This window comes from Hemibagrus wyckioides, linkage group LG29 (genome assembly GCF_019097595.1).
Source record: "Hemibagrus wyckioides isolate EC202008001 linkage group LG29, SWU_Hwy_1.0, whole genome shotgun sequence".
Classification (NCBI taxonomy): domain Eukaryota; kingdom Metazoa; phylum Chordata; class Actinopteri; order Siluriformes; family Bagridae; genus Hemibagrus; species Hemibagrus wyckioides.
The window spans coordinates 4,497,330-4,522,853 of record NC_080738.1 but is presented as its reverse complement, the minus strand read 5'-3'; the positions used below and the strand labels follow the sequence as shown (position 1 = coordinate 4,522,853).

General features: G+C 41.2%; 1 protein-coding gene across 3 annotated transcripts in view; it reads left to right on the top strand.

Annotated features, from left to right (window-relative positions):
* Positions 1–16,487, top strand: part of LOC131349202 (stonustoxin subunit alpha-like) — a 38,271-nt gene extending 21,784 nt beyond the window's left edge. Inside the window, exons 4-13 of one of the 3 annotated variants that reach the window (XM_058384688.1) lie at positions 93–149; positions 274–358; positions 687–791; positions 1,163–1,246; positions 1,455–1,559; positions 1,851–2,259; positions 2,347–2,454; positions 3,420–3,492; positions 3,745–3,837; positions 13,221–16,487. In XM_058384688.1, coding sequence (XP_058240671.1) covers positions 1,456–1,559; positions 1,851–2,259; positions 2,347–2,454; positions 3,420–3,492; positions 3,745–3,837; positions 13,221–14,359 — 1,926 coding nt within the window. In that variant the 5' untranslated portion in view covers positions 93–149; positions 274–358; positions 687–791; positions 1,163–1,246; position 1,455 and the 3' untranslated portion in view covers positions 14,360–16,487. The remainder of the gene's footprint in view (positions 1–92; positions 150–273; positions 359–686; positions 792–1,162; positions 1,247–1,454; positions 1,560–1,850; positions 2,260–2,346; positions 2,455–3,419; positions 3,493–3,744; positions 3,838–13,220) is intronic. The other 2 variants (XM_058384686.1, XM_058384685.1) reach the window with 2 other exon arrangements.
* Positions 16,488–25,524: the final 9,037 nt, after the last annotated feature.

Genomic DNA, 25,524 nt, shown 5'->3' with positions numbered 1-25,524 from the left:
GGAACGTTGTTTCACTTCACTTTGTACTGCATCTCTTATATATGGTTGAAGTGACAATGAAGTTTCTTAGACATTTTTTTTTTTTTTTTAAGAAGCAGCCAGCCAGTGGATCGACTTATTACACCTAAAAGAGCTGGAGGTTTTACACAGTAAGTAACTCTTTTTAATGTTTTTAAAGTTTTAGATTTGATGTTTCAGACTGTATTTTATTTGTCTAAATGTAGCACGTGAAAGTCTATCATGTGTATAAAATAATAATAGAGTTTGTTACAGGTCAGAGACGCCGCCTCCCTCTCCAGCTCCATCTCCATCTCCGTCTCGGGCTCCCTCTGTCAACAGTGATTTTTCAACAGCCAATGTAAGAGTCTGAATAGAAGACATGAGAATCCTGACACGCGATACAAATATATTATATTTAATATAAATACAAATGTAAAACTGGTGCCAGAACTCTACAACGACACAAAAAACTGAATATATAGAGTTATTTCACCAGTTTTACATTTGTATTAATATTAAATTAGTAGAGAAACAGCATTTCCAGCTGCATCTCACATCAGAGACAAAACTAACGATAGTTCTGTTAATAATTCAGAATAAACCATTTGCAATATTTCCTCTAGATTTAGAATCTTGTCCACAATTCAGTCTGGATTTTCTGAAACTAACTTGATATTTATCCTCAGGATGAAACTGGGGCAGATCCCGTCCCCCTGCCTGTCTTTCAAAAGTGATCAGTCTATGGATGAATCCCCGGGATTCAGCAATGAAAGCATCACTCCAGACATCAGGTACGAGCATTAAACCCCTGAGAAACAGAGAGAAATGATAATGACAGTCTGTATAATGCCAATGATTTTACTACAATTAGTTTAAAGCAAACACATACATTATGCCAAAACAAAACTCAATCACAACGAATAAGAATGATAGAAACCCATGACAAACAAATATACATGTGTAAATTTGCTGAGGACAAAAGAAAAGCACATGGTTGGTAACTACAACTTGTACTCTGCTACTGAGCGGGGGCTCTGCTTGCATGCACACATGCAATTAACCTCATTAACAAAACTCACTCAAAATATTTCAGACAAACTCTTGATACTCACAGAATGTTAGAAAATTGTTCTAAACATTTCACTGTTTTCTGAACCCACAGCCTACCTGAGAAACAGGGAGAAATTACTATGACAGTCTGTTTTCTCAGCCAAGAATGAGGAAAATCACTGCTATTCCCCTCTCAGTATGTGGGCAGGTTCAGATAGCTTTTTTGTATTTGTATTTATATTAAATATGCATCATGTGTTTATCTCACATTGGAGAGTTCAACATTCTAGTTCTAGTTCTGTTAATAATTCAGAAAAAACCATTTGCAACATTTGCTCTAGATTTAGAATCTTGTCCACAATTCAATCGGTATTTTCGGAAACTAAATGAATGTTTATCCTCAGGATGAAACTGGGGCAGATCCCGTCCCCCTGCCTGTCTTTCAAAAGTGATCAGTCTATAGATGAACCCCCGAGATTCTGCAATGAAAACATCACTGCATACAACAGGTACAAGCAGGAGTTTCAGCTCAGGTTTACTATGATTTTTATTCTGATGTGTTTAAAAACACACTCTCCTTAAAGGGTTCGGACTGTCTTTTTTATTTTTTTTTGTTTGTATTTATGTTAAATATGTAGAGAATCACACAGCAGCTTAAATTATTGGAGGTGTTTGATTTGTAAAGACTTGCTGAATGAACCCATGTCCATTTCCCGTGGACACACTTTCTGCAAAACCTGCAACCTGTCCTACTGGGAGAAACCAACTCATGAGAAACACTTCTCCTGTCCTTATTGTAGGAAGAGGTTTAAAACTCGTCCTGAACTAAAGATAAACATCTCACTGGATCACATGCTGAAGCAGGCTGGATTCAGTCCTGCACTTCCTGCTCAGAGCTACGCTGGACCTGGAGACATGGCCTGTGATCTCTGCACTGGAAAGAGGAGGAGAGCAGTGAAGTGGTGCCTGACCTGCAGTGTAGCGTACTGTGAGACCCATGTGAGGAAGCACTACACTGTTGAAGCTCTGCAGAAACACAAGCTCACCGACGTGACGGGGGATCCGGAGACGAGAACCTGCCAGCTGCACCACAGAGCTCTGGAGGCCTTCTGCAACACCGATAAGGTCTTCATTTGTCTTGTCTGTGTGATGGAGGAACATAAAGATCACGACATTGTCCTGGCCAAAGGTGGAAGTCATGCAACTGAGGTATGCTGTCTGTAGATTTTCTTAGCAGAAATATAATCTAGCGTAAAAGTTTTCTCTATGTCTCACCTGCTTTTCTTGTTGTGTTAGGCAAAATTAACACCAAATCCACACTCAACAGCCATCCAGAATAGAGAGTGCAAGGCGGAGATAAAGCGTCTCTTCAAACACATTAAAGAGCTGACAGCAAAAGTCAAGGTACACACATGACCAGAGGTGGCCAGTCAATAGGGGGCTCTGAGGTGCCACCCCCTTAAGAAGACTGCTACTTTAACAAGTTAACAATAATTATAAATTTTAATAACAAAATAAAATCACTTAATCATACTATTCCTCTGTTAGTCATATAATTTATTAAAAAACAAAACTATATTTCGTTCATTTGTTTGTGTGTGGGCCGCTGGAAAAACAAGTGTATGTAGGTCTGTGAACTTTTGAAAAGCATGTGACTTGAGGCTAAGCTCTGATTGGCTTTTTTTTTTTTAGATTTTTATAGTTTTTATATATTTAACCTCATGTGATTGGACCATTCTCAACGAGCCTCAATACTGCTCAGCAGGTTAATGGACAGGTACTGATTAATGTGGAAACAAGTGAAATATTTTCAGATGAAAAAAATCCAGTTATATCTTTACAAAAATACCCTTTCACAAGGTGTTTGGATGAAGAAAAGAAAAAATCAAGGAGCATGACAAGATCGACCCAATTTGCAAATTCATCAGCAGTCAAGTGATGGCAGTCGAGCTTCCACAGCACTTCTTATTGAATGCATTGGCCATGCTGTCAATGGAAAAGAGAGTGGAGACTGAGATGACTGACTTTAACCAGAAGGTCATTGAGAAATTGGCAAGCCAAAAGGAAAGGAGGCCTGTGAATGGGCACCGTTCCAGTGTGATACTGAGTTACTGATAATAAACCCACATTGATCTCAAATTCACTGATTCATAGTAGATTTATTGCATGCTTTAACAGCTGACTTTAACAGTAACATTTTCAATATTTTATTTTAGCAGTAATGATACATAATCACCTGATAAATGACTGTTTACAGTCCTGCATTACTAACAGCACCGGCCACCACTGCACACAACTCTTTAAACCTCAGCAGAAAGTTCCCGGTATTTTAACATGTATAAATCCTCTTCTTTTCTTTTCTGTATTAGAGCCTTGAGAGAGCAGAGTCCGAGTTGTCTCACCTGTCGAAACGTGTCTTTGGAGGACTTCAGGATGGCCCGGGTGGGTTATAATACATTTACATTTCTGTCATTTGGCAGACGCTCTTATACAGAGTGCTTTAAGTCTCCATCAATGAATATATTCACACTGGTTCAATAGGTTACAGATTTAGGATACCATTAGGCTAAAATTGGTGTTTTTGTTTTGTTTTTTTTTTGTTTTTTTTTTTACAATACAGTGCTGTCATCTCATTTTCATGTGCTATACATACTTCCACACTTAATCATTATGTCTTGACACCACCAAATTCAGATTTTACCTCAGAGTTTGTGGAAGTTGCTGCACTGGGTCGCCAGTTGGATCTTGGGATGTTGTATGACTGCTGCAGTGATTCCTTCAGCTCTGGTAGGAACACACTTCTACTCAATAAGTAATACTAAGCAGTAACAAGTATTAATAACTACAACAGAGTGTAATTTCTAATGAGAAAACAAAACACTGTAGTAGTCACTGTATTAATAGGAGTTTGTCTTCAACAGTAATTTATTTATTAAATTAAACCTTGATTATAACTTTTTCTTCCAATTTTGCATTTCAATAAATAAGACATATTTGTAGATTCTAAACAAAAGATGGAACACACACATGCATACCATAGAATTGGTTGAAGAAATGGCTCAAGCTAATCCTTTGCTTTTGATCTCGGCTTGCTGTGGAGACCAGGCCCCAAGCCCTTGGCTTCGCCTGATGCCGCTGGCCGGGAGAGGAGTCGACGGAAGCGGTGCGTGAGAAAGCTGAAGTGTGGCAATAGGGCGGGTGTCAGTGCTAGGCAGGGTTTCTCCAAACGAAACGAAACGAACGAAACAGCCTTTATTTGTCACATATACATTACAGCACAGTGAAATTCTTTCTTCGCATATCCCATCCTTGGAGGTTGGGGTCAGAGCGCAGGTTCAGCCATGATACGGCGCCCCTGGAGCAGAGAGGGTTAAGGGCCTTGCTCAAGGGCCCAACAGTGGCAACTTGGCGGTGCTGGGGCTTGAACCCCCTGATCTTCCGGTCAACGACCCAGAGCCTTAACCACTTGATCCACCACTGCCCCTGGAACTGCTGGAATGCAGTTCCAGCGAACTACATGGCGAGAGTTCAGAGACTGCTGCGTTTTTGTTTTTACGGAGACATAGTTTAGCGACAGAGTTCCGAACACCGCTATTCAGCTAGCTGAGCTAACAGTGTTTCGTGCTGACAGAAATGCAGCTCTATGTGGTGTGTGTTTACATCAACACAGAATGGTGTAAGGACTCTGTGCTTGTGTCTAACTACTGTTCATCACTAGTGGAATTTGTGACTGTTAGATGCAGACCTTTTTATTTACCCGGGAATTCACCACCACTTTCATTGTCTGAGTGTACATTCCACCCAGTGCTAATGCCCATGTATGTCCCATGCATGCAGAATGCTCACCCCGACGGACTGTTTATCATCGCTAGAGATTTCAGTCATGCAAATCTCAAGTCTGTTCTCCCTAAATTCCATCAGCATGTGGACTTTGTGACGAGAGGGGCGAACACGCTGGATCTTGTTTACACAATCATTCCCGGCGCCTATCGTGCGGAGCCCCACCCTCAACTACTCAGACCACATCTCTGTTATGTTGATTTCAGCATACAGACCACTCGTCAGATGCTCTCAACTGGTTCTGAAACAGGTTAAAACCTGGCCAGCAGGAGCAATCTCTGCTCTTCAGGACTGTTTCGAGTGCACTGACTGGGATATGTTCAGGGAAGCTGCAACCAACGGCGAAACCACAGACTTTGAGGAATACACGTCATCAGTGACCAGCTACATTGGAAAGTGCATCGATGACGTGACCATCTCCAAGTCCATTACCACACGATCAAACCAGCCGTGGATGACCGCAAAGGTGTGTGCGCTGCTAAGATCCAGAGACTCTGCCTTCAGAGCTGGAAACAAGGACGCCCTAAAAACAGCACGGGCCAAACTGTCTTAAACCATCAGAGAGGCGAAGTGTGCACACTCCCAGAGAATCCATGGCCACTTTCAGAGCAGTGGTAACTCTCTGTACATGTGGCAAGGCATCCAGTCCATCACTAACTACAGGCCAGCTCCACCTGCCTGTGACAGTGATGCCTTCCTTCCAGATGCGCTGAACATCTTCTACACTCGGTTTGAGGCACAAAATGACGTGACAGCGAGGAAGACCATCCCTTCTCCAGAGGACCAGGTGTTCTGTCTCAACACGGCTGACATGAGGAAAACTCTATGCAAAGTCAACCCAGGGAAAGATGCTGGGCCAGACAACATTCCTGGCAGAGTGCTCAGGTAATGTGCAGAACAGCTAGTGAAGATGTCTTCACGGACATCTTCAACATCTCCCTGACCAGCGCCGTCGTCCCAACATGCCTAAAGTCAACCACCATCATTCCCATGCCGAAGAAGTCTCCAGTGTCTTGTCTCAATGACTACTGTCCCATGGCACTCAAACCCATCATCATGAAGTGCTTCGAGAGGCTTGTCATGAGGCACATCAAGAACCTGCTGCCACCTTCACTTGACCCCATGCAGTTTGCGTATTGTCCAAATCGCTCCACAGACGATGCCATCACCACAACCCTCCATCTGGCCCCACACACCTGGACAATAAAGACACTTACTTACGCATGCTGTTCAGTGACTTCAGTTCAGCATTCAATACGATCATTCCTCAGCACCTGATCGAGAAGCTGAGTCTGCTGGGCATCAACACCTCCCTGGATTTCCTGACTGGAAGACCTCAGTCAGTCCGGATTGGGAACAGCACCTCCAGCACCACCACACTGAGCCCTGGAGCTCCTCAGGGCTGTGTGCTCAGTCCACTGCTGTTCACTTTGCTGACTCACGACTGTGCAGCAATGCACAGATCCAACCACATCATGAAGTTCGCCGATCACACGACCGTGGTGGGTCTCATCAGCAAGAACGATGAGTCAGCCTACAGAGAGTGCTAACAGCCTGGTGTAAAGGCAACAACCTGTCTCTGAATGTGGGGAAAACTAAAGAGATGGTTGTTGAGTTCAGGAGAGCACAGAGTGACAATTCTCCACTGAACATCGATGGGTCCATCAGGGAGATCGTCAAGAGCACCAAATTCCTTGGCGGAGGACCTCACCTGGTCACTAAACACTAGCTTTATCACCAAGAAAGCCCATCAGCATCTCTACTTTCTGCGAAGGTTGAGGAAGGCTCATCTTCCACCTCTCATCCTGACCACCTTCTACAGAGGGACCATTGAGAGCGTCCTGAGTAGCTGCATATTTTGTTTTATTTGTTTGATTGGTCCAATTTGTCTACTTTTATGACTGAAAATCTAATGATGTTTTGGGTCATATAAATATCAAATATCAACTATATAAAATATAGTAATAAAAATTTCAGGCACTGTACTTAAGAAAAAAATATTCATTAAAGGGGTCGACTCAACAAATGAGCCTGGACTTAAACAGCCAGGACTGTGTTCTGAACACTATTCCCTAACTGTGGAGTTTTGTAAGAAAAATGTCCCCTGCTGTAGCCTTTACTACTTGAGGTACAAACAAATAGCCTGCACCTTTTGAATGAAGTAGATGTGGCAGATAATAAAAACAAAACAAAAGATCGCTTGGGTACTGTGGCATGAGACCATTCAGTGTTTTATAGCTAGTAATAGTATTTTATAATGTAAAATTTGACTGGGAGTCAATGCAGTGTGGTTAAGATAGGAGTGATGTGTTCATATCTTCTGGTTCTAGTTAGGACTCTAGCTGCTGTGTTTCTGAACTAACTGGAGATTGTTTATGCTCCTACTGGAACATCCAGACAGTAGGGTATTACAGTAATCCAACCTAGAGGTAACAAAAGCAGAAACTAGTCTTTCTACATAATGAAGTGACAATATATTTATCTTAGCAATATTTTTGAAATGAAAGTAGGCTACCCTAGTCATATTATTCACATGAAAGTTAAATGAAAGGCTGGAGTCATTAATCATGCCAAGGCCTTTTACTGCTGAACATGATGAAACAGGAAGACCATCCAGAATTACTCTGTAATCAAAAAGCTTACTTCTGACTGTATGGGGTCCTAGTAAAAGCACTCCTGTGTCTTGTGAAAGTTAAGCAGGAAGAGGTTAGATGTCATCCACTGTCTAATTTCCTTTACATATTTTTATCATATTAATCTGCTGCTTTATACATGAATCATATAACTGTATGCTATCAACATAACAGTGGAAGCATTATGAATAATTATACCAGGGTAGCATATACTGACCAGGCATAACATTATGACCACCAATAGGTGAAGTGAATAACACTGATTATCTCTTCAATGTTGATGTGTTAGAAGCAGAAAAAATGGGACAACTCCAGCTCTTATGGGGTGTTCCTGATCTGCAGTGGTCAGTATCTATTAAAAGTGGTTCTAGGGAGGAACAGTGCTGAACTGGCAAGTCATTCAGCAGGAGACTGTGCCGTGCCAGAAAGCAAAATTGGTTCAGGAATAGTTTGAACACAACAACCAGTTTGAGGTGTTGACTTGACCTTCAAATTCCCCAGATCTCAATCCAATCCAGCATCTATGGGATGTGCTGGACAAACAAGTCTGATACATGGAGATCCCACCTCACAATTTACAGGACTTAAAGGATCTGCTGCTAACAATTTGGTGCTAGATACCACAGCACACCTTCAGGGATCTTGTGGAGTCCATGCCTCAACGGGTCAGGGCTGTTTTGGTAGCAAAAGGGGACCAACAAAATAGTTGGCAAGTGTTCATTATGTCATGCCACTGAACTTAACCTTAGCATGCTTAGAGAAGTCACCATTTAGATCTAGCAACTGATAACGATCAGTCAAATAATACTTTAGTCAGAAGAGGTTCAGAGACATTCAGAAACAGATTTTTAGCCTTGTTGCACCTCCTCTCTGTATGCTGACTTGTCGTTCTTCTTGATGAGACCCACCACAGTCGTGTTATCGGCAATCTTGATGATGTGGTTCAAGTTGTGCATTGCTACACAGTTGTTAGTAAGCAGAGTGAACAGCAGTGGGCTGAGCACATAGCCCTGAGGACCCTGCTCAGTGTGGTGGTGCTGGAGATGCTGTTCCTGAGACGATATTATATATATATATATATATATATATATATATATATATATATATATATATATATATATATATATATATATATACACACACACACACACATACAGGGGTTGGACAATGAAACTGAAACACTGGCCAATTTAGTGTTGGAGGTTTCATATATATATATAGATATATATATATGTGTGTGTGTGTATGTATGTATATATATATATACACACTATATTGCCAAAAGTATTCACTCACCCATCCAAATAATCAGAATCAGGTGTTCCAATCACTTCCATGGCCACAGGTGTATAAAATCAAGCACCTAGACATGCAGACTGTTTTTACAAACATTTGTGAAAGAATGGGTCGCTCTCAGGAGCTCAGTGAATTCCAGTGTGGAACTGTGATAGGATGCCACCTGTGCAACAAATCCAGTCGTGAAATTTTCTCGCTCCTAAATATTCCACGGTCAACTGTCAGCTGTATTATAAGAACGTGGAAGTGTTTGGGAACGACAGCAACTCAGCAGGCCACGTAAACTGACAGAGCGGGGTCAGTGGATGCTGAGGTGCATAGTGCAAAGAGGTCGCCAACTTTCTGCAGAGTCAGTCGCTACAGACATCCAAACTTCATGTGGCCTTCAGATTAGCTCAAGAACAGTGCGCAGAGAGCTTCGTGGAATGGGTTTCCATGGCCGAGCAGCTGCATCCAAGCCATGCATCACCAAGTGCAATGCAAAGTGTCGGATGCAGTGGTGTAAAGCAGGCTGCCACTGGACTCTAGAGAAGTGGAGATGCGTTCTCTGGAGTGACGAATCGCGCTTCTCCATCTGGCAATCTGATGGACGAGTCTGGGTTTGGCGGTTGCCAGGAGAACGGTACTTGTCTGACTGCATTGTGCCAAGTGTAAAGTTTGGTGGAGGGGGTATTATGGTGTGGGGTTGTTTTTCAGGAGCTGGGCTTGGCCCCTTAGTTCCAGTGAAAGGAACTCTGAATGCTTCAGCATACCAAGACATTTTGGACAATTCCATGCTCCCAACTTTGTGGGAACAGTTTGGAGCTGGCCCCTTCCTCTTCCAACATGACTGTGCACCAGTGCACAAAGCAAGGTCCATAAAGACATGGATGACAGAGTCTGGTGTGGAGGAACTTGACTGGCCTGCAGAGAGTCCTGACCTCAACCTGATAGAACACCTTTGGGATGAATTAGAGCGGAGACTGAGAGCCAGGCCTTCTCGTCCAACATCAGTGTGTGACCTCACAAATGCGCTTCTGGAAGAATGGTCAAAAATTCCCATAAACACACTCCTAAACCTTGTGGACAGCCTTCCCAGAAGAGTTGAAGCTGTTATAGCTGCAAAGGGTGGACCGACGTCATATTGAACCCTATGGATTAGGAATGGGATGTCACTTAAGTTCATATGCGAGTCAAGGCAGGTGAGCGAATACTTTTGGCAATATAGTGTGTGTATATATATATATATATATATATATATATATATATATATATATATATATATATATATATATATATATATATATATATATACACAATATGTGACATTGTATTGTCAGCAACTTTGATAATAATGGGGTTATTCTGAAAGGGCACACAAAAATGGGTGAAGAACATGTAGAGAATGTGGCTCACCATTCAGTTCTGTGGGGTTCCTGTGTTTGTAGTTATTGTCCTGGAGCTGCCCTTCCCTTTTCAAACAGACTGTGGACAGGGCAAGCTATTTTCTGTAGGCTTATTTTCCCAAAATACTTCTGCAAACAAGACTCTAAATGGAGAATTATCCATGCTCCCACTAACCAGCTTACTGATATGGCTATCAGTGATCTTTCCTGCTTCTGCCATGATAGCCTGCCTCATTTCACAGTCCCTGCTACATGTGCCGGGTGTCAGTGGTGGTGAAGTGACACTCCAGCCTCAGTCTGTATTGTTTCTTGGCATCCCTTATGATTCCACAAAGGTCAGATCTGGCCATCTTGTATAATCAGTTGCATTACATGAGACAAATGCAGCAGAACAGGCACATAGTATGGATTGAACCTCGCTGGATATTTGAGCTTTTGGTTAGTGTATGTCCAGATCAGTTTAAAGGGTATAGATGCACATGCTTGTGTAGCTTATTTATGCTAAAGTGTTATCATCCAGTTCAATAGAAGTGTCCTCACACATGTAGATAAGTTCTAAAACAGCTCCCACTCATTGCACCTGAACCACCTAATCACATTCTTCAGTCCACACTCCATCACACAGCCCTGAGCCACCTGAACAGCAGAAAGGGGAATTATGTTAAAATGTGGTTTGTTCACTACAGTTCAGCGTTTAACACCATAATTCCCTCCATACTCATCACTAAGTTGGAGATCCTGGACTTCAGCCTGTCCCTGTGTCGATGGATCTCCTACTTCCTGACACACAGACCACAGGCAGTACGGGTGGGCGACCATGTCTCACCCTCACTTACCCTCAGCACTGGAGCCCCCCAGGGTTGTGTTTTGAGCCCCCTGCTGTACTCACTGCACACCTACTGTAAATGACTGTGTGGTCATGTACAGCTCCACCAACATCGTTAAGTTTGCGGATGATACAGTGGTGATGGGACTGATCTCCAACAATGATGAGGCGACCTACCTACAGGAGATTAATAACCTGGACACATAGTGTATGTAAGAGTGTGTGTGGGGTGTGTGGGGTCATCCACAATACTCTTAGCTTTGTGGATGCAGCGTGCAATGTAAATGTCCTTGATAGCGGGAAGAGAGACTCCAATGATCTTCTCAGCTGTCCTCACTATCCGCTGAAGGGTCTTGCGATCCGAGACGGTGCAGTTTCCAAACCAGGCAGTGATGCAGCTGCTCAGGACGCTCTCTATGGTGCCTCTGTAGAACACAGTCAAGATGGGGGTGAGGGAGATGGGCTTTCCTCAGCCTCCTCAGGAAGTAGAGGTGCTGCTGGGCTTTCTTGGTGATGGAGTTGGTATTGAGTGACCAGGTGTATTTATATTTGGTATCTCATTGGTATTTTGTTAATTTATCATATTTTTTATTTATTTCTATAACTTGTTAGTTTTATATTTCTATTTTTATTAATCTTTCTTTTGGAACAAGGACAGTCAAAAAAAAGCATTTCACTTATTGTATTGTGTATGATTTTGTATTTGACAAATAAAATTTGAATTTTGAATTTGAGTAGAGGAACACTGAGATGGGGTCAGACTGTCCCAAGTGGTGCAGAGGTTCACCCTTCTATGCACCCTTCATTTTACATATCTAGTGTGGAAAAAATTCTGTTCTACTTGCTAACACTACTTCACTACAAAATCTGACTCCAATTCCACACTGACCCGACAGCTCAGTCTGAGTGAGACTCTAACCAAATAAGACAAAACATGCAGACTAGATGAATTCAGATTGAATGAGATTTTATTTGCAATCACCGCTGATACAAGAATTGAGATGCTCACGCATGAGCGTCCCAACAACCTCTCTCTTGGCATCTCCAAACATTGTCTTTTTATCCATTTTCCTTATCTTTCCAAATGTAACACGTCACCAGCTTTCTGCTGAGAAAGTCCCACCTATTTTCTTTTTTGGAGCATTAGGTTCTTTTTTGGCACCATTATCTTTGGATTTATAACTTTTCGAATACCATTATAATTAAACTTTCGAGAATCATTATATTAAAAATGTGGGCATCTCCGCCCCCACCAGTGGGATTTTCTTCAGCTCCACTTTCTCAGGTGACTCATTCAACCACAGTGGACAGCATGGGTAAGTTCTCAGTTCTGTAGGGGCCTACCCCCATCTTTCTTTATTATTGCGTTTTACATTTCACTGCTTTTTCATCTATCTCTCCTCTTCTGTATATTTGATCTAGTCATTTCACATGGTACTACCATTGCTGTTCAACATGCTCTGCGTTTGCTCCATCATGAGGTCATTGCCTCTCAGGGTATCAGCAGGGTGAAGATTGGTCATGATGACCTGAAGTACAGCTCTAATATTGACTGGTGCAAATTTGGCAAGCCTGCTATCGCTGAGAAAGCCTGCCAGACTGACAGCACCGATATGGCTGCTCATTCTCTAAAGCCCTTGCAGACTACATGCAAGGCCAGCAACCGAGTCATGTGTCGCGTTAACCCTATATTGTTCTCCGAATCAAACGATCTTCTGAATAAACTTTACCTGAAAACTTAATCATGCTGTCCCCTGGTTATTTTACGCAAACAAGAATTCCATACGTATACACTTCAAACTATAAAATTATTTCCCACACTAGATATACCTAGTTCAGTAGGTTTTTTCTCTCTCATTTTAGGGAAATGAACATGCGTGGGTGTACGTGGGAAGCACATTATGTAAATGAAAGTGGTTAAATGAAATTTAAATGAAAGCTGTCTTTGATAACAAATGCAGCCTAGCTTTGTTGCTTCCTGCATACGCAAAAATTTGGTCCTATGACATTGACATAACATGGAAAAAGAACATCTCTCACTATGATCATAACATATGTCACTATGTTGCTTAATATTATGAAAATATAACCTCCTGGGATGGACTAAACATTGTTGTTTTTCTTGTGGTGATCAAGGCAATTGAATGCTCTGATGCTGTCTTTTTTTTTTATATATATATATATTTTCAGATATCTATTTGTGGGAAAAGAACCTAATGTCCTCCATGAAGTTGTCGATCCCTCGACCCCAGACTGATGTGAGGATTTTAGATGGAGATTCTCTACAGGACAGACTTACAGCTTTAGACCTGAGCCTTCCTCTGAGGGCTAGTGTTGTATCAGGGCTGGTGGAGATGACTGGGGCTTCTGCATTTATTGATCATCCCGTTCAGACCGAGCTGCAGGACCGGGTCACTGTGCATTACAGAACCTCCACCAGACTGGACATGCTCAGTCAGGAACTGCTACAGGACAGATTTCTCTCGGTGACCGGCTCGACCACGGCAACACATGTGGTTGTAGCTGTGCTTTACGGATCTCAGGCATTTTTTGTCTTTGATAGCAAGAAGGACAGAAACACTAAAAAGACAGACCTGAAAGACATGATCACGAAGATGATCGCTTCCTCTAGTCAGATTGATCTACTCTGTAGGCTCACTGAAACAGAAAAAACAGCTAACTATATTGATGGAAATGTTCTGCAACATTCTGTAGGGAGGGCACTTCAGAATGCAGGAGCAGTTCCTCTTAAAGTCTGGCTTTATCCTCTGAAGAATCTGAACCAAACATCAGCTTGCATTGTTAAAGACATCAGTCAAGATCAATTATATAAAGCAGAGGACGTTCTGGCAAAACTAAAGATGGACATCAGCTTCTCTCAACATCTGATGTCTGTTGTTGGTGGTCATGATGTATTTACACAGTTTCCAGCTTTAAAAGAAGCTCTGTCTGAGTTTTCTTCACTTCTGCAGCAGTACCAGTGCGATTTTCAGAGAAGACTGGCCTCCTGTATTAAGACCATACGAAGCACAGGAGCATTAGGGGAAAAGAAGAACTTGCGAGATCTTCTGGACAGAAATGACCAATCTCCATTCAGCTCACAGTGCAGGTATCAGTGGCTCCAAAACAAAAATGCTCAGGTTAGAGCTTTGATCCAGTTCAGATCTGATAACATCAGAATCCTCAACAATCAAAATGACCTACAGAGCTTTGTCCAGCACTGCAAAGCAGACAAAGTGTGGGGTTTCATTTTTACCTCACTGGAGGGAGAGGATCCATTTCTTTCAGCTCTGAGACAGCAAAATACGGCCGGGTTAGGGTTAGTTTAATAATTTAATTTAATAATTTATTCTTATTTCTCTGTATTTAGTTATTTTTTATATTTTTTATTTTCATTTTTTTCCCCTCTCCTTTCTCCATTTCTCTTCCTTTGTAAAGCTGCTTTGAGACAATGTTCATTGTAAAAGGCGCTACACAAAATGAATTGAATTGAATAAACAAAGACACATGGCACACGTATAAACAAACCCTGTCAAACCACCCTCTGATATTCAGGCAGAAAACTGTCCAGCAGTCCACGACATATCCATTGTGGATAATTAGTGCAAAATTCAATTCAATTCAATTCAATTTTATTTGTATAGCACTTTTAACAAAGAGCATTGTCTCAAAGCAGCTTTACATGAGAAACAACATAAAAAAACAACAAACATATATGAACAGACAGACAGTCCTAGATGTTATCAAATCAATTCTTTTGCATTCCAAACCATTTACTTACTTTTATAATAAGTTATAATAATAAGATTGTTATAATAATAAGATAATAATCTTAATATAATATAATAATAATAATATAATAATGTTATAATAATAAGATTATGTTATAATAATAAGATAATCTTAATATAATATAATAATAATAATATAATAATGTTATAATAATAAGATTATGTTAAGGTTTCCTATTATATATATATACACATACACGCTTCACTTTAGAGGGAGACACTCGCTGAAAACTTCGTGGAATTCATGGTATTCATTGGGAAGAGTAACTTGGCGTAGAGTAACAGAAAAGCAAGAGTCATTATGGAGAAAAAAGGCAGGGAGTGAATCTTTATCTGCCATCTTAATAACTTCTACCTGAGATGTGGTAGGCTTCTTGGGGCAGTGAAACACACGATGACCAGGCTTTCCACAAACCGAAAACCAAAACTCGTAGTCAACTAGGGAAGACAAGGGTCACACACACACACAGCAATCTTATAAGAGAGAATAAAGTCTTGGTACGCACTCTAAAGGGGAATCGATGCTGCAGGTATAACAAAGATAGGTTTAACAAATGCTGTTTAAATAGCCTAGAAACACCGGAAATAAGTACACAATGTTAAAACTCATGAGTCGGGGGCTCTGCGTGTGCTGTTACACTAGATCATCACCCTTCTTTTTTCTTTTTTTGCTCGCTTATTGTTTTTGCACTTTTTTCTTTGCACATTTTGCATTTTTTCGTTGCTCTGTTTGCACCTAGCTGTTTGCACCTTTTTTGTGTTTGAACTTTGTTGTATGTATGTTGTTGTATGTGGTATGTTTATAGACAAGTTGTGGTTAGTGATGACTTTAGACTATGTCCACACGTAGCAGGGTATTTCTAAAAACAGAGATTTGTTGGACTTGTCCACACGACCTACGTGTTAAAAATATCTTTGTCCACATGAAAACGCAAACGCTCTGTTAAGTACTGTCAGGAGCCTAGCCAATCAGAAGCCTAGACCAAACTTTATTACCGGTTCCGATAGTTTAACAACAGTGGCGTGTCACAGAAAAGCGATGCCCTTGACGTGAAAATTTCATTGTAGTACGTAGAAGTCCGAGCGGGTCTCGTCCAAAACCTCCATCGCTGTGTGTGTTGTCCGAGTTTTGTATGCAATTAGCAGTGAGCTCCGTATTACATTCCCTCTCTCTGTTCATGACTGTAATGCGTGAGTAACTGCGTGTGTATGTGCACGCATGGAAAAAGTCCAGTAACAACGTTAACACAGTCAGTAGTTTACGCAAGTCTGCTATTGCACAAAGTATCTTCATAAACAATGCTGACATCAAATCAAGGAGACCGGCACACAATGATGTCAATTTGTCAAAATCTCCATTTCCCCTGTCCACACAACACCACTGAAAACAGTGAGTTTTGGAAAATATTCACTTTGGAATGAGTTTTCCAAAAGCTCTGTTTTCAATGACCTCAAACTGCATTGGACGAAAGGTCAAAACACAGAGAAAAATCTCCCTTTTTAAAAATACCCAACTAAATGTGGACATGGCCTTAGTTACAAGCTCACGTGTATGGAAAAACGAAACAGGACACTTCACAGCTATCCAGTTCTAAATGCCTAAAAGTCAAATTAAATTCAAGTCAAGTAAATTTTTACAGAATAAAATTTATAATGGCCCAAATTATTACAGTCTTGCTTTTTTTATTAATTTACTTCTACTTTTACTTTCCATACTTGAATACATTCATGAAAATACTAGTACAGTTTATTTTAGATACTTTAAGTATCTCGACTTTTACTCAAGTAGAATTATAATGGTTGACTAACTTTTACTTGAATCATTTTCTAACAAAATACCTGTACTTTTACTCAAGTATGGCTTTTGGGTACTTTATACAACACTGGTTGAAAGGACAATAAAGCTTCTTGAATCTTGAATCAAAGGACAAGTTGCTGTCTAATATTACGCCCAGGTCTTGCACTGTTGACCTAGTAGTAATAGTACATCCTTCTAAATGCAAGCTGAATTGTGAGAGCTTCTATGTACTGGTTTTTGCACCAATAATTAATGTCTCTGTCTTATCAGAATTTAGTAATAGAAAATTATTGGTCATCCAATCTCTAATATCTTTAACACACTCAGTTAGTCTAGACAAATTAGATATTTCATCTGGTTTTGATGAAATATATAACTGGGTATCATCGGCATAACAATGGAAACTAATCCCATGCCTTCTAATGATGTCACCCAATGGAAGCATGTATACTGAGAAAAGCAGAGGTCCTAAAACTGACCCTTGTGGGACCCCGTATTTCACTGGCACTACACTGGACAGTTCTCCATTTAAATCTACAAAGTGGTATCGATCAGACAGGTAGGATCTAAACCATTTTAATGTCTGTCCCTGCATACCTGTGATTTTGTAAGCGATCTATGAGGATATTATGATCTATAGTGTCAAACGCAGCACTAAGATCAAGCAGGACTAAAATCAAGATGCAGCCTTGGTCCGAAGCTAAAAGCAAGTAATTTGTGATTTTAACTAGTGCAGTTTCTGTACTATGATGGGGCCTAAAACCTGACTGAAATTCTTCATAATTCAGGGTACTGTTTTCCTGTAGGAAGGAGCACAATTGAGCTGACACCACTTTTTCTAGTATTTTTGATATAAATGGAAGGTTTGAAATAGGTCTGTAATTTGATATTTCATTAGGGTCTAGTTTTGGTTTCTTAAGAAGAGGCTTACTAACTGCTAACTTGAGAGATTTTGGGACATGACCTAGATATAATGAGGAGTTAATAATATTGAGAAGCGGCTCTCCAGCTGCATGTATCACTTCTTTCAGCAATCTAGCTGGAATTGGATCTAACAAACATGTTGATTTAGCTGTGGTGATAAGTTTAACTAGCTCTTCCTGCCCTATACTGGTAAAGCATTGTAGCTTTAAATGTGGAGCTTTAGGCTGGTCTAGATCACTGGATGCTGTCAAAGGTTGAACATCCAATATTTTGTTCCTAATACTATCAATTTTTTGGTGGCGCTATGACCGAGACTCACAGTTGTCATATCTCTGTGATCAGCTTTCTATGTTTACATAATCCTAAGGTTTCATGTAGATCACTTAATGTACACAGAAGTTATATGCCACTTCCTGTTTTGTTTTATTCGCCATAAGTTTAAGGGCTCCTCACAGCTGAACCGTTATTTTTTTGAGATATCAAAAATCCCTTATCAATTTTGCATTATCAATGTCTTGAGATCATATTAGCCTGGGTTTGGTGGCAGTCATATCAGTGTCTTGAGATCATGTTACCGTGGGTTTGGTGGCAGTTGTATTAATTCCCTAGGAGGAGTATTTCAAATTCCATTGGGTGTGTTTTGCAAACAACTCAAAATAACTGACATCCTGTGGATTAAAATTAATGACCTGCAATGTGAAAGTTGTTTAGCTCAATAAGATCCAAGTGTGTACCAAGTTTTACATGGATACGTGCAAGTGTGTATCTGCTATGCAGCAAGATTTTCCAGGGGGCGCTGTGATGGGTGTGTGCCATGCCCAGGGCCGAGCCACAGTGACCTCCTAATGGCCGCAGATTCCAACCTGTCTGCTGATTTTTCATGAATTTTTGAGCATGTTAAGACCCTCAAAAGTGCCCGGATGTTTGAAAAAAAAGAAGAATCATCATCCTTAGAAGAACAAGAGGTCCCTTCGCACTGCTAGTGCTTGGGCCCTAAAAAAAAGGTATATTAATGTAATAAAGGCTGTCACTGATTACCAACAGGGGAATGGACTGTGTGAAATAAGGAGACAAACTCGAGACTTGCAAAGAGCGTTAGCAAAGTAGTGAAGAATTTACATTGTTACACCCAATTGCTCCTTAATTACAGTGGAAACCAGAGTTCAAACAATGAGAGAAACAATATTTACAAAAAAAAGGTATACAAATCTTTCAAAGTAGCGAACTCAATGGTGAGAGCTATGAGCAAAGCTTAAATCAAAGAAATGAATAAAACACAACACGTTCTAACTAACCCGACCATCAATCTAATCTAACAAACGAAAACGAAAGTAAATCTTGGGCGTAGTATGCCCGCTAACTACACTGACTGACTAAACATAAATACAACAGTTAGCTCCCACTCCTAACTAATGTTTCTATACAAGTTTGTGCTCTACGTGTATGTTATATAGAGCCTCAGGGATACTAACCTTGACTCAACACCATGAATAGGAAATAAGTCCAACATTTGTCCTTCACATAGCACAGCCGGATTAAACGTGTAACAAAAACAGAGCATGGGTATGAGCTAATGCCGGGTAACCGCCACAACATTCAAAAACATAAGAATGACGTAAACAACATAAACAACGTAACGAGAAGAAAGAAGCCGAAAGCTCCTGCATCACTTCCACTCTCTTATACTAGGCTAGTGATGTCTCATTGGTTCCGAAAGGATCCACCCTCATGCTGGCAATGGAGAATGACAAATGCGACATCCAATCCCAGGACCTGAAAGACAGGAACCAAGAACACCAAAAAAAGACATCCCAAAACACTACAAGACGTAACACTGACACCCTTAAAAACAAACATACATGTTTGATAAACCAAAACAATATACTAGTTTTTACATTCGAGAAAGAGCATCTGCCACTACGTTATTCCTACCTCTTTTGTACTCAATCTCAAGGTGGTAGTCCTGAATGAAGAGAGACCATCTCATCAATCTCTGGTTCTAGTTACGCATATGTGAAATAAAAGTTAGTGGGTTATGGTCGGTATAAAAGACAACTCTGAACAATTCAATAATCTCCACTTCGGCCACTGCTTGCAACCTTGGAGTAACCATGGACAATCAACTGTCCTTTTCCTCCCATGCTAATGTGACACGCTCATGTCAGTTTCTTCTGTACAACATTAGAAGGATTTGACCATTCCTATACACTGGCTACTCAAGTCCTTGTTCAGTCTCTGGTTATTTCGAGACTAGACTACTGCAACTCTTTACTGGCAGATCTACCTCTGAATACAATTTGTCCACTGCAAATGATCCAAAATGCAGCTACAGGGCTTGTTTTCAACCTGCCCAAGTTCTCCCACACCACCCCACTGCTGCGTTCCCTCCACTGGCTTCTGGTAGCTGCACGCATCAGATTCAAAACAGTGATGCTTGCCTATAAAGCCAAGAATGGACCAGCACCATCTTACCTCAAAGATCTTATTACTCCTTGCACTGCACCTCGCTCCCTCTGATCCACTAACACTGCCCGACTGGTCCCACCATCTCTCAGAGCAAAAGGTAAGTATTCATCTAGGCTCTTCTCTGTTCTGGCACCAAGGTGGTGGAATGAACTTCCCCTAGATGTCTGTACAGCAGAGTCTCTGACTGCCTTCAAATGACATCTTAAGACCTACCTTTTCTTGAAGCACTTAAACTAGCTCTTATCTTTCCCAGTTTATGTATTATGTTTGTTTGTTTTTTTTTTATTAAAAAAAAACAACCATCCAATTTTAGGCTAATGGTATCCTAAGTCTGTAACCTATTGAACCAGTGTTAATGTTTTCAATGATAGAGACTTAAAGCACTGGATAAGAGCGTCTGCCAAATACCAGAAATGTAAATGTAAAGTAGAGGAACCAACACACACCTCAAAATGCTGCAGTGCTAACAGCAAGGCTAAAGCCTCCTTCTCTGTTGTTGAATAATTACGCTGACTTTTGTTGAACTTTTTTGAGAATTAACAGATGGGGTGGTGGATTCCATCCTGCTTTGGCTGTAAGACTGCTTTGGCTGTAACTTTGCGCAGTGGGATAGCCTCCGGATGTCTGGTAGCAGCACACATAATTGTGAGCAAAAACTGATTACCAGATTAAGACTTTGGCAAGGGCCCTACACAGTCTACTATGACGTGCTCAAAAGGTTCACCCAAAACTGGGATTGGGATCAAAGGAGCTGGTGGAATCACCTGGTTAGGTTTACCTACATATTGACAGATGTAACAAGTCTTACAATACTATGACATCGTGCTTAAGGTCATGCCAAAAAAATGTTGTAGGATGCAATTGTAGGTCTTTGTTATTCCTAGATATCCTGATTGCATATGGTCATGCGCCAGTGACAAAACCTGCTGACGAAAGGCAGTGGGAACTACCACTTGGTAAACTACATTCCACTCGTCCTCTGTAAAATTACTTTTATGCCATTTTTGCATAAGTAACCCATCTTTAACAAAGAATGAATCATCCAATTTGCAGTTCTCCACTGATTTAAAAGATTTTACCAATGAAGGGTCATTGTTTTGAGCTTTAATAAGCTTCTCATGAGTTACAGCCAAGGGCAAAATATCGCCCATCACAACTTTCTTCACATGGTCATGGTCATTGGCACCAAACTCGGTTTGTGCAAGTTCCCCAGACTCAGCATCTGTACAAAAGAAAGAGTCAGATAAAGATGTTGTTTTCTTTCTTAGCTTGGGTGCATGTAACAGCACATGTAGAAAATGCTCGGGTATTTCTGAAACAAGTCTTCTGTCCTAGGTTGGGTCAGTAGACTATCTACGACCTCTAGTGAAGGTATCACCATACCCCCAACTAGATCATTGCCCAAGGTGAAAGATACACCTTTTACTGGTAATGCAGGACATACTCCTACCGCCACAAAATCCATAAGTATATCAGACTGAAGGTGAATGCGATGTATGGGTACTTTCTTAAACTCCCTACTGAAGCTTTGTACCAACCTACTGGATCCAACTGATGATTGATTTGAAAAAGGAAAGACGTCAGTACATATAAAAGACTGTGTGGCACCTGTATCATGTAATATCTGGACTTCAACTTGGTCCTTCTTCTTCCCTGTCAATGAAACAAAATCTTTAAACAAGAAAGGCAAATAGGTGGGGTCTGGCAATTCCTCTCCCTGTTCAGGCAACAAACATGAGTTAGCAGAGTTAACCAATGCAACTTCCTTTCTTTGAGAGTGCTGTTTACGTTTCAGAGTTAGACAGTTATCTATCAAATGTCCTCTCTTACAGCATCTCTCACATGTCCTCTCATAAAAACATTCTCAGTTCTCTTTAGACTGCTCACCATCTAGTTTGGACGGCTGAACAGTCACTGCAGACTTCGGGACTGAACTTAGACTATATTGCCAAAAGTATTCGCTCACCTGCCTTGACTCGCATATGAACTTAAGTGACATCCCATTCCTAATCCATAGGGTTCAATATGACGTCAGTCCACCCTTTGCAGCTATAACAGCTTCAACTCTTCTGGGAAGGCTGTCCACAAGGTTTAGGAGTGTGTTTATGGGAATTTTTGACCATTCTTCCAGAAGCGCATTTGTGAGGTCACACACTGATGTTGGACGAGAAGGCCTGGCTCTCAGTCTCCGCTCTAATTCATCCCAAAGGTGTTCTATCGGGTTGAGGTCAGGACTCTGTGCAGGCCAGTCAAGTTCATCCACACCAGACTCTGTCATCCATGTCTTTATGGACCTTGCTTTGTGCACTGGTGCACAGTCATGTTGGAAGAGGAAGGGGCCAGCTCCAAACTGTTCCCACAAAGTTGGGAGCATGGAATTGACCAAAATGTCTTGGTATGCTGAAGCATTCAGAGTTCCTTTCACTGGAACTAAGGGGCCAAGCCCAGCTCCTGAAAAACAACCCCACACCATAATCCCCCCTCCACCAAACTTTACACTTGGCACAATGCAGTCAGACAAGTACCGTTCTCCTGGCAACCGCCAAACCCAGACTCGTCCATCAGATTGCCAGATGGAGAAGCGCGATTCGTCACTACAGAGAACGCGTCTCTACTGCTCTAGAGTCCAGTGGCAGCGTGCTTTACACCACTGCATCCGACGCTTTGCATTGCACTTGGTGATGTATGGCTTGGATGCATACTCGGCCATGGAAACCTATTCCATGAAGCTCTCTGCGCACTGTTCTTGAGCTAATCTGAAGGCCACATGAAGTTTGGATGTCTGTAGCAATTGACTCTGCAGAAAGTTGGCGACCTCTTTGCACTATGCGCCTCAGCATCCGCTGACCCCGCTCCGTCAGTTTACGTGGCCAACCACGTGGCAACTTTGTGGCTGAGTTGCTGTCATTCCCAAACACTTCCACGTTCTTATAATACAGCTGACGGTTGACTGTGGAATATTTAGGAGCGAGGAAATTTCACGACTGGATTTGTTGCACAGGTGGCATCCTATCACAGTTCCACGCTGGAATTCACTGAGCTCCTGAGAGCGACCCATTCTTTCACAAATGTTTGTAAAAACAGTCTGCATGCCTAGGTGCTTGATTTTATACACCTGTGGCCATGGAAGTGATTGGAACACCTGATTCTTACTATTTGGATGGGTGAGTGAATACTTTTATGCAATATGTTTACCCAGGTCAAATGTGGTAGAACTGGAATTAGTCGAATTATCACTCACCGATTAGAAGCTCTGTTGCGTGGGAGGAATTGAAGCAATCTTAGCTGCTTCAATATACAATTTGCGCAATCTTATTTCCTTATCAGCCTGAATTTCAAGCTTGCGGACTTCTAGATGCAGATCCAGCTCTGCATGGTGGGCATGTGCTCGTTCCTCTGCCTCCATACAGAGCCGTGCCGGTCGCACCTTTGTACGTAACATATATATATATATATATATATATATATATATATATAAATATATATATATATTTATATTTATATATATATATATATATATATAAATATATATATATATTTATTTATTATATTAATCTATAAAAATTGTTAAAGATGTATTATAACAATGTGTGTCATAAAGGCTAATAGTAAATATTAGGAAAACAGACATTTGGGAGAGACATGTTGCTAAAATGTAAGAGTTTTATTAAATAGTCATTGGAAAAATAAACACACAAAAAGTAGCCAGAGATTATTTTCATGACATCACGTTTGGCATCAAATGTCTTTTTGCTGCCTCGGGGTCGTAGGTATGTGATGACGTTCTGTTAGACGGAAACCCAGTTCGCAGACACCGGTGATCCAGTGTTGCATACTTTGAACTGGCTTCTAGTCTCGCCTGCAGCTTAGCACACAGATTGTTGAGCTCCTGGTTGCTGAATGATGGAGATCTCACAATCCATCCCGAGACCCCATCAACTGCACCGTCTTCTTCGTCTGACATCACGTCAGTGGTGATTCCCCTCCAGAAGTCCATTTCGTCTGCAGCCAGTACACTTTGCCTCGCCTGAACACACAATTGTTACATATAATGTTAGAATTTTCGGGTTCACTCTGAGAAAATCCTGCTGCCTCTACAGATGAATTCAGGTAAGAGATGCTAAAGAACCACACAGAGACAGTGATTGAATAGCAGAACTCTTCAAAATTTAATGAGATTAACAGGGAGTATTTATACAGAAGAAAGGTATAATCTTCATTATTATCTATAGGTAAACAAAAGATGTCAGCAGAAACAGACGTGGTGGTTGATGTGTTCACTGGCAGCTTTGTGAGTTTATTATGAAAAGGCCTGTCTAAGATCTGGAAGACAGAACTGTTACTGAGTGTCTGTGCAGCACATGTTCTCAAAACAGAACAGAAAGACTTTCTAGGACAAAACAAAGGATATCACGGAAATAAGATGAGGTCATAAACAAACGGTGACACACTCAGCCAAGGGCCGCAGTCAGCCCAGGACAGAGCATGCCTAGATATAGAATACATCAATGCCCTCTTAGGTCCCAACGGGACCTGTGCACGCTCCTATGGAGCATCAAAACAGTCTTACTGTCAACTGGGCCATCCCACAGCCCCAACCCCACGACAGTCACCCTTTAAGGCCACACATGCCAGAGGTCAGAGGGTGGTCCTGTCGAGCAGAAAGCTAGACCTACTTCATTGTACTCATTGGAACTGCTACAAAAGTATTGTTAACTAGGGCATCTACAGATTGCCTAACACAAGCAGAAATGCACTTAACGGTAAGAACACAAAAACCAAAACAATGATCACAACAACGGGTATAATGGAATGCAGAATCCAGTTACCCCAACCATCCCAAAGACAAGAAAGCCATGCAAACCAAGAGTCATCAGCTGGCGGCGGATTAGCTACAGCCTTTCTCATATGTTGAATAACGTGATGTTATGAAAGTTATTAGGAATAAAAAACAAACAGCATGAGGTGTTAAGCATATTACAGACCACACTCTGCAGTCAAGATGTCCAATATCATCTTGTTCTGAAGAACCACGTCTCTCATATCCTTTAATTCGCCACTGACTAGCTGCAGAGCTTGTTCAGCATAATTCGCTAAGGATAAAAGCATATATGTCAAGCCATTTATTTTATTAAGTGTGGCTATGGTACCTCCTCCGAGGAACACGGACCATTCTACCCCTGCACCTGGGGATGTCCAGGGGCCAGCTAGGGTATACCCTTCAAAATATCTAGGTACATAACGCCTGCTTCGGTGATAAGACACAGGGGACTCAGAGTTGGGATTTTGCCAAGGGATCTGTGTGTGTAGAGAGACACTAGGGACAACAAAGGCTGGATAACAGCACCTGGTCCAATTCCAATGGTGAGGTATATTAGTATAGGCTTTACTTCCACATACCCACAAGACAGTGTTAGTTGTTGTCAGAAAACTAAATGGACATTTCTGTCCAGTGATGAGACCATCATTAGATCAAGGGAAACCCTTATCATTAATAAAACAAAAAGGATTGGAG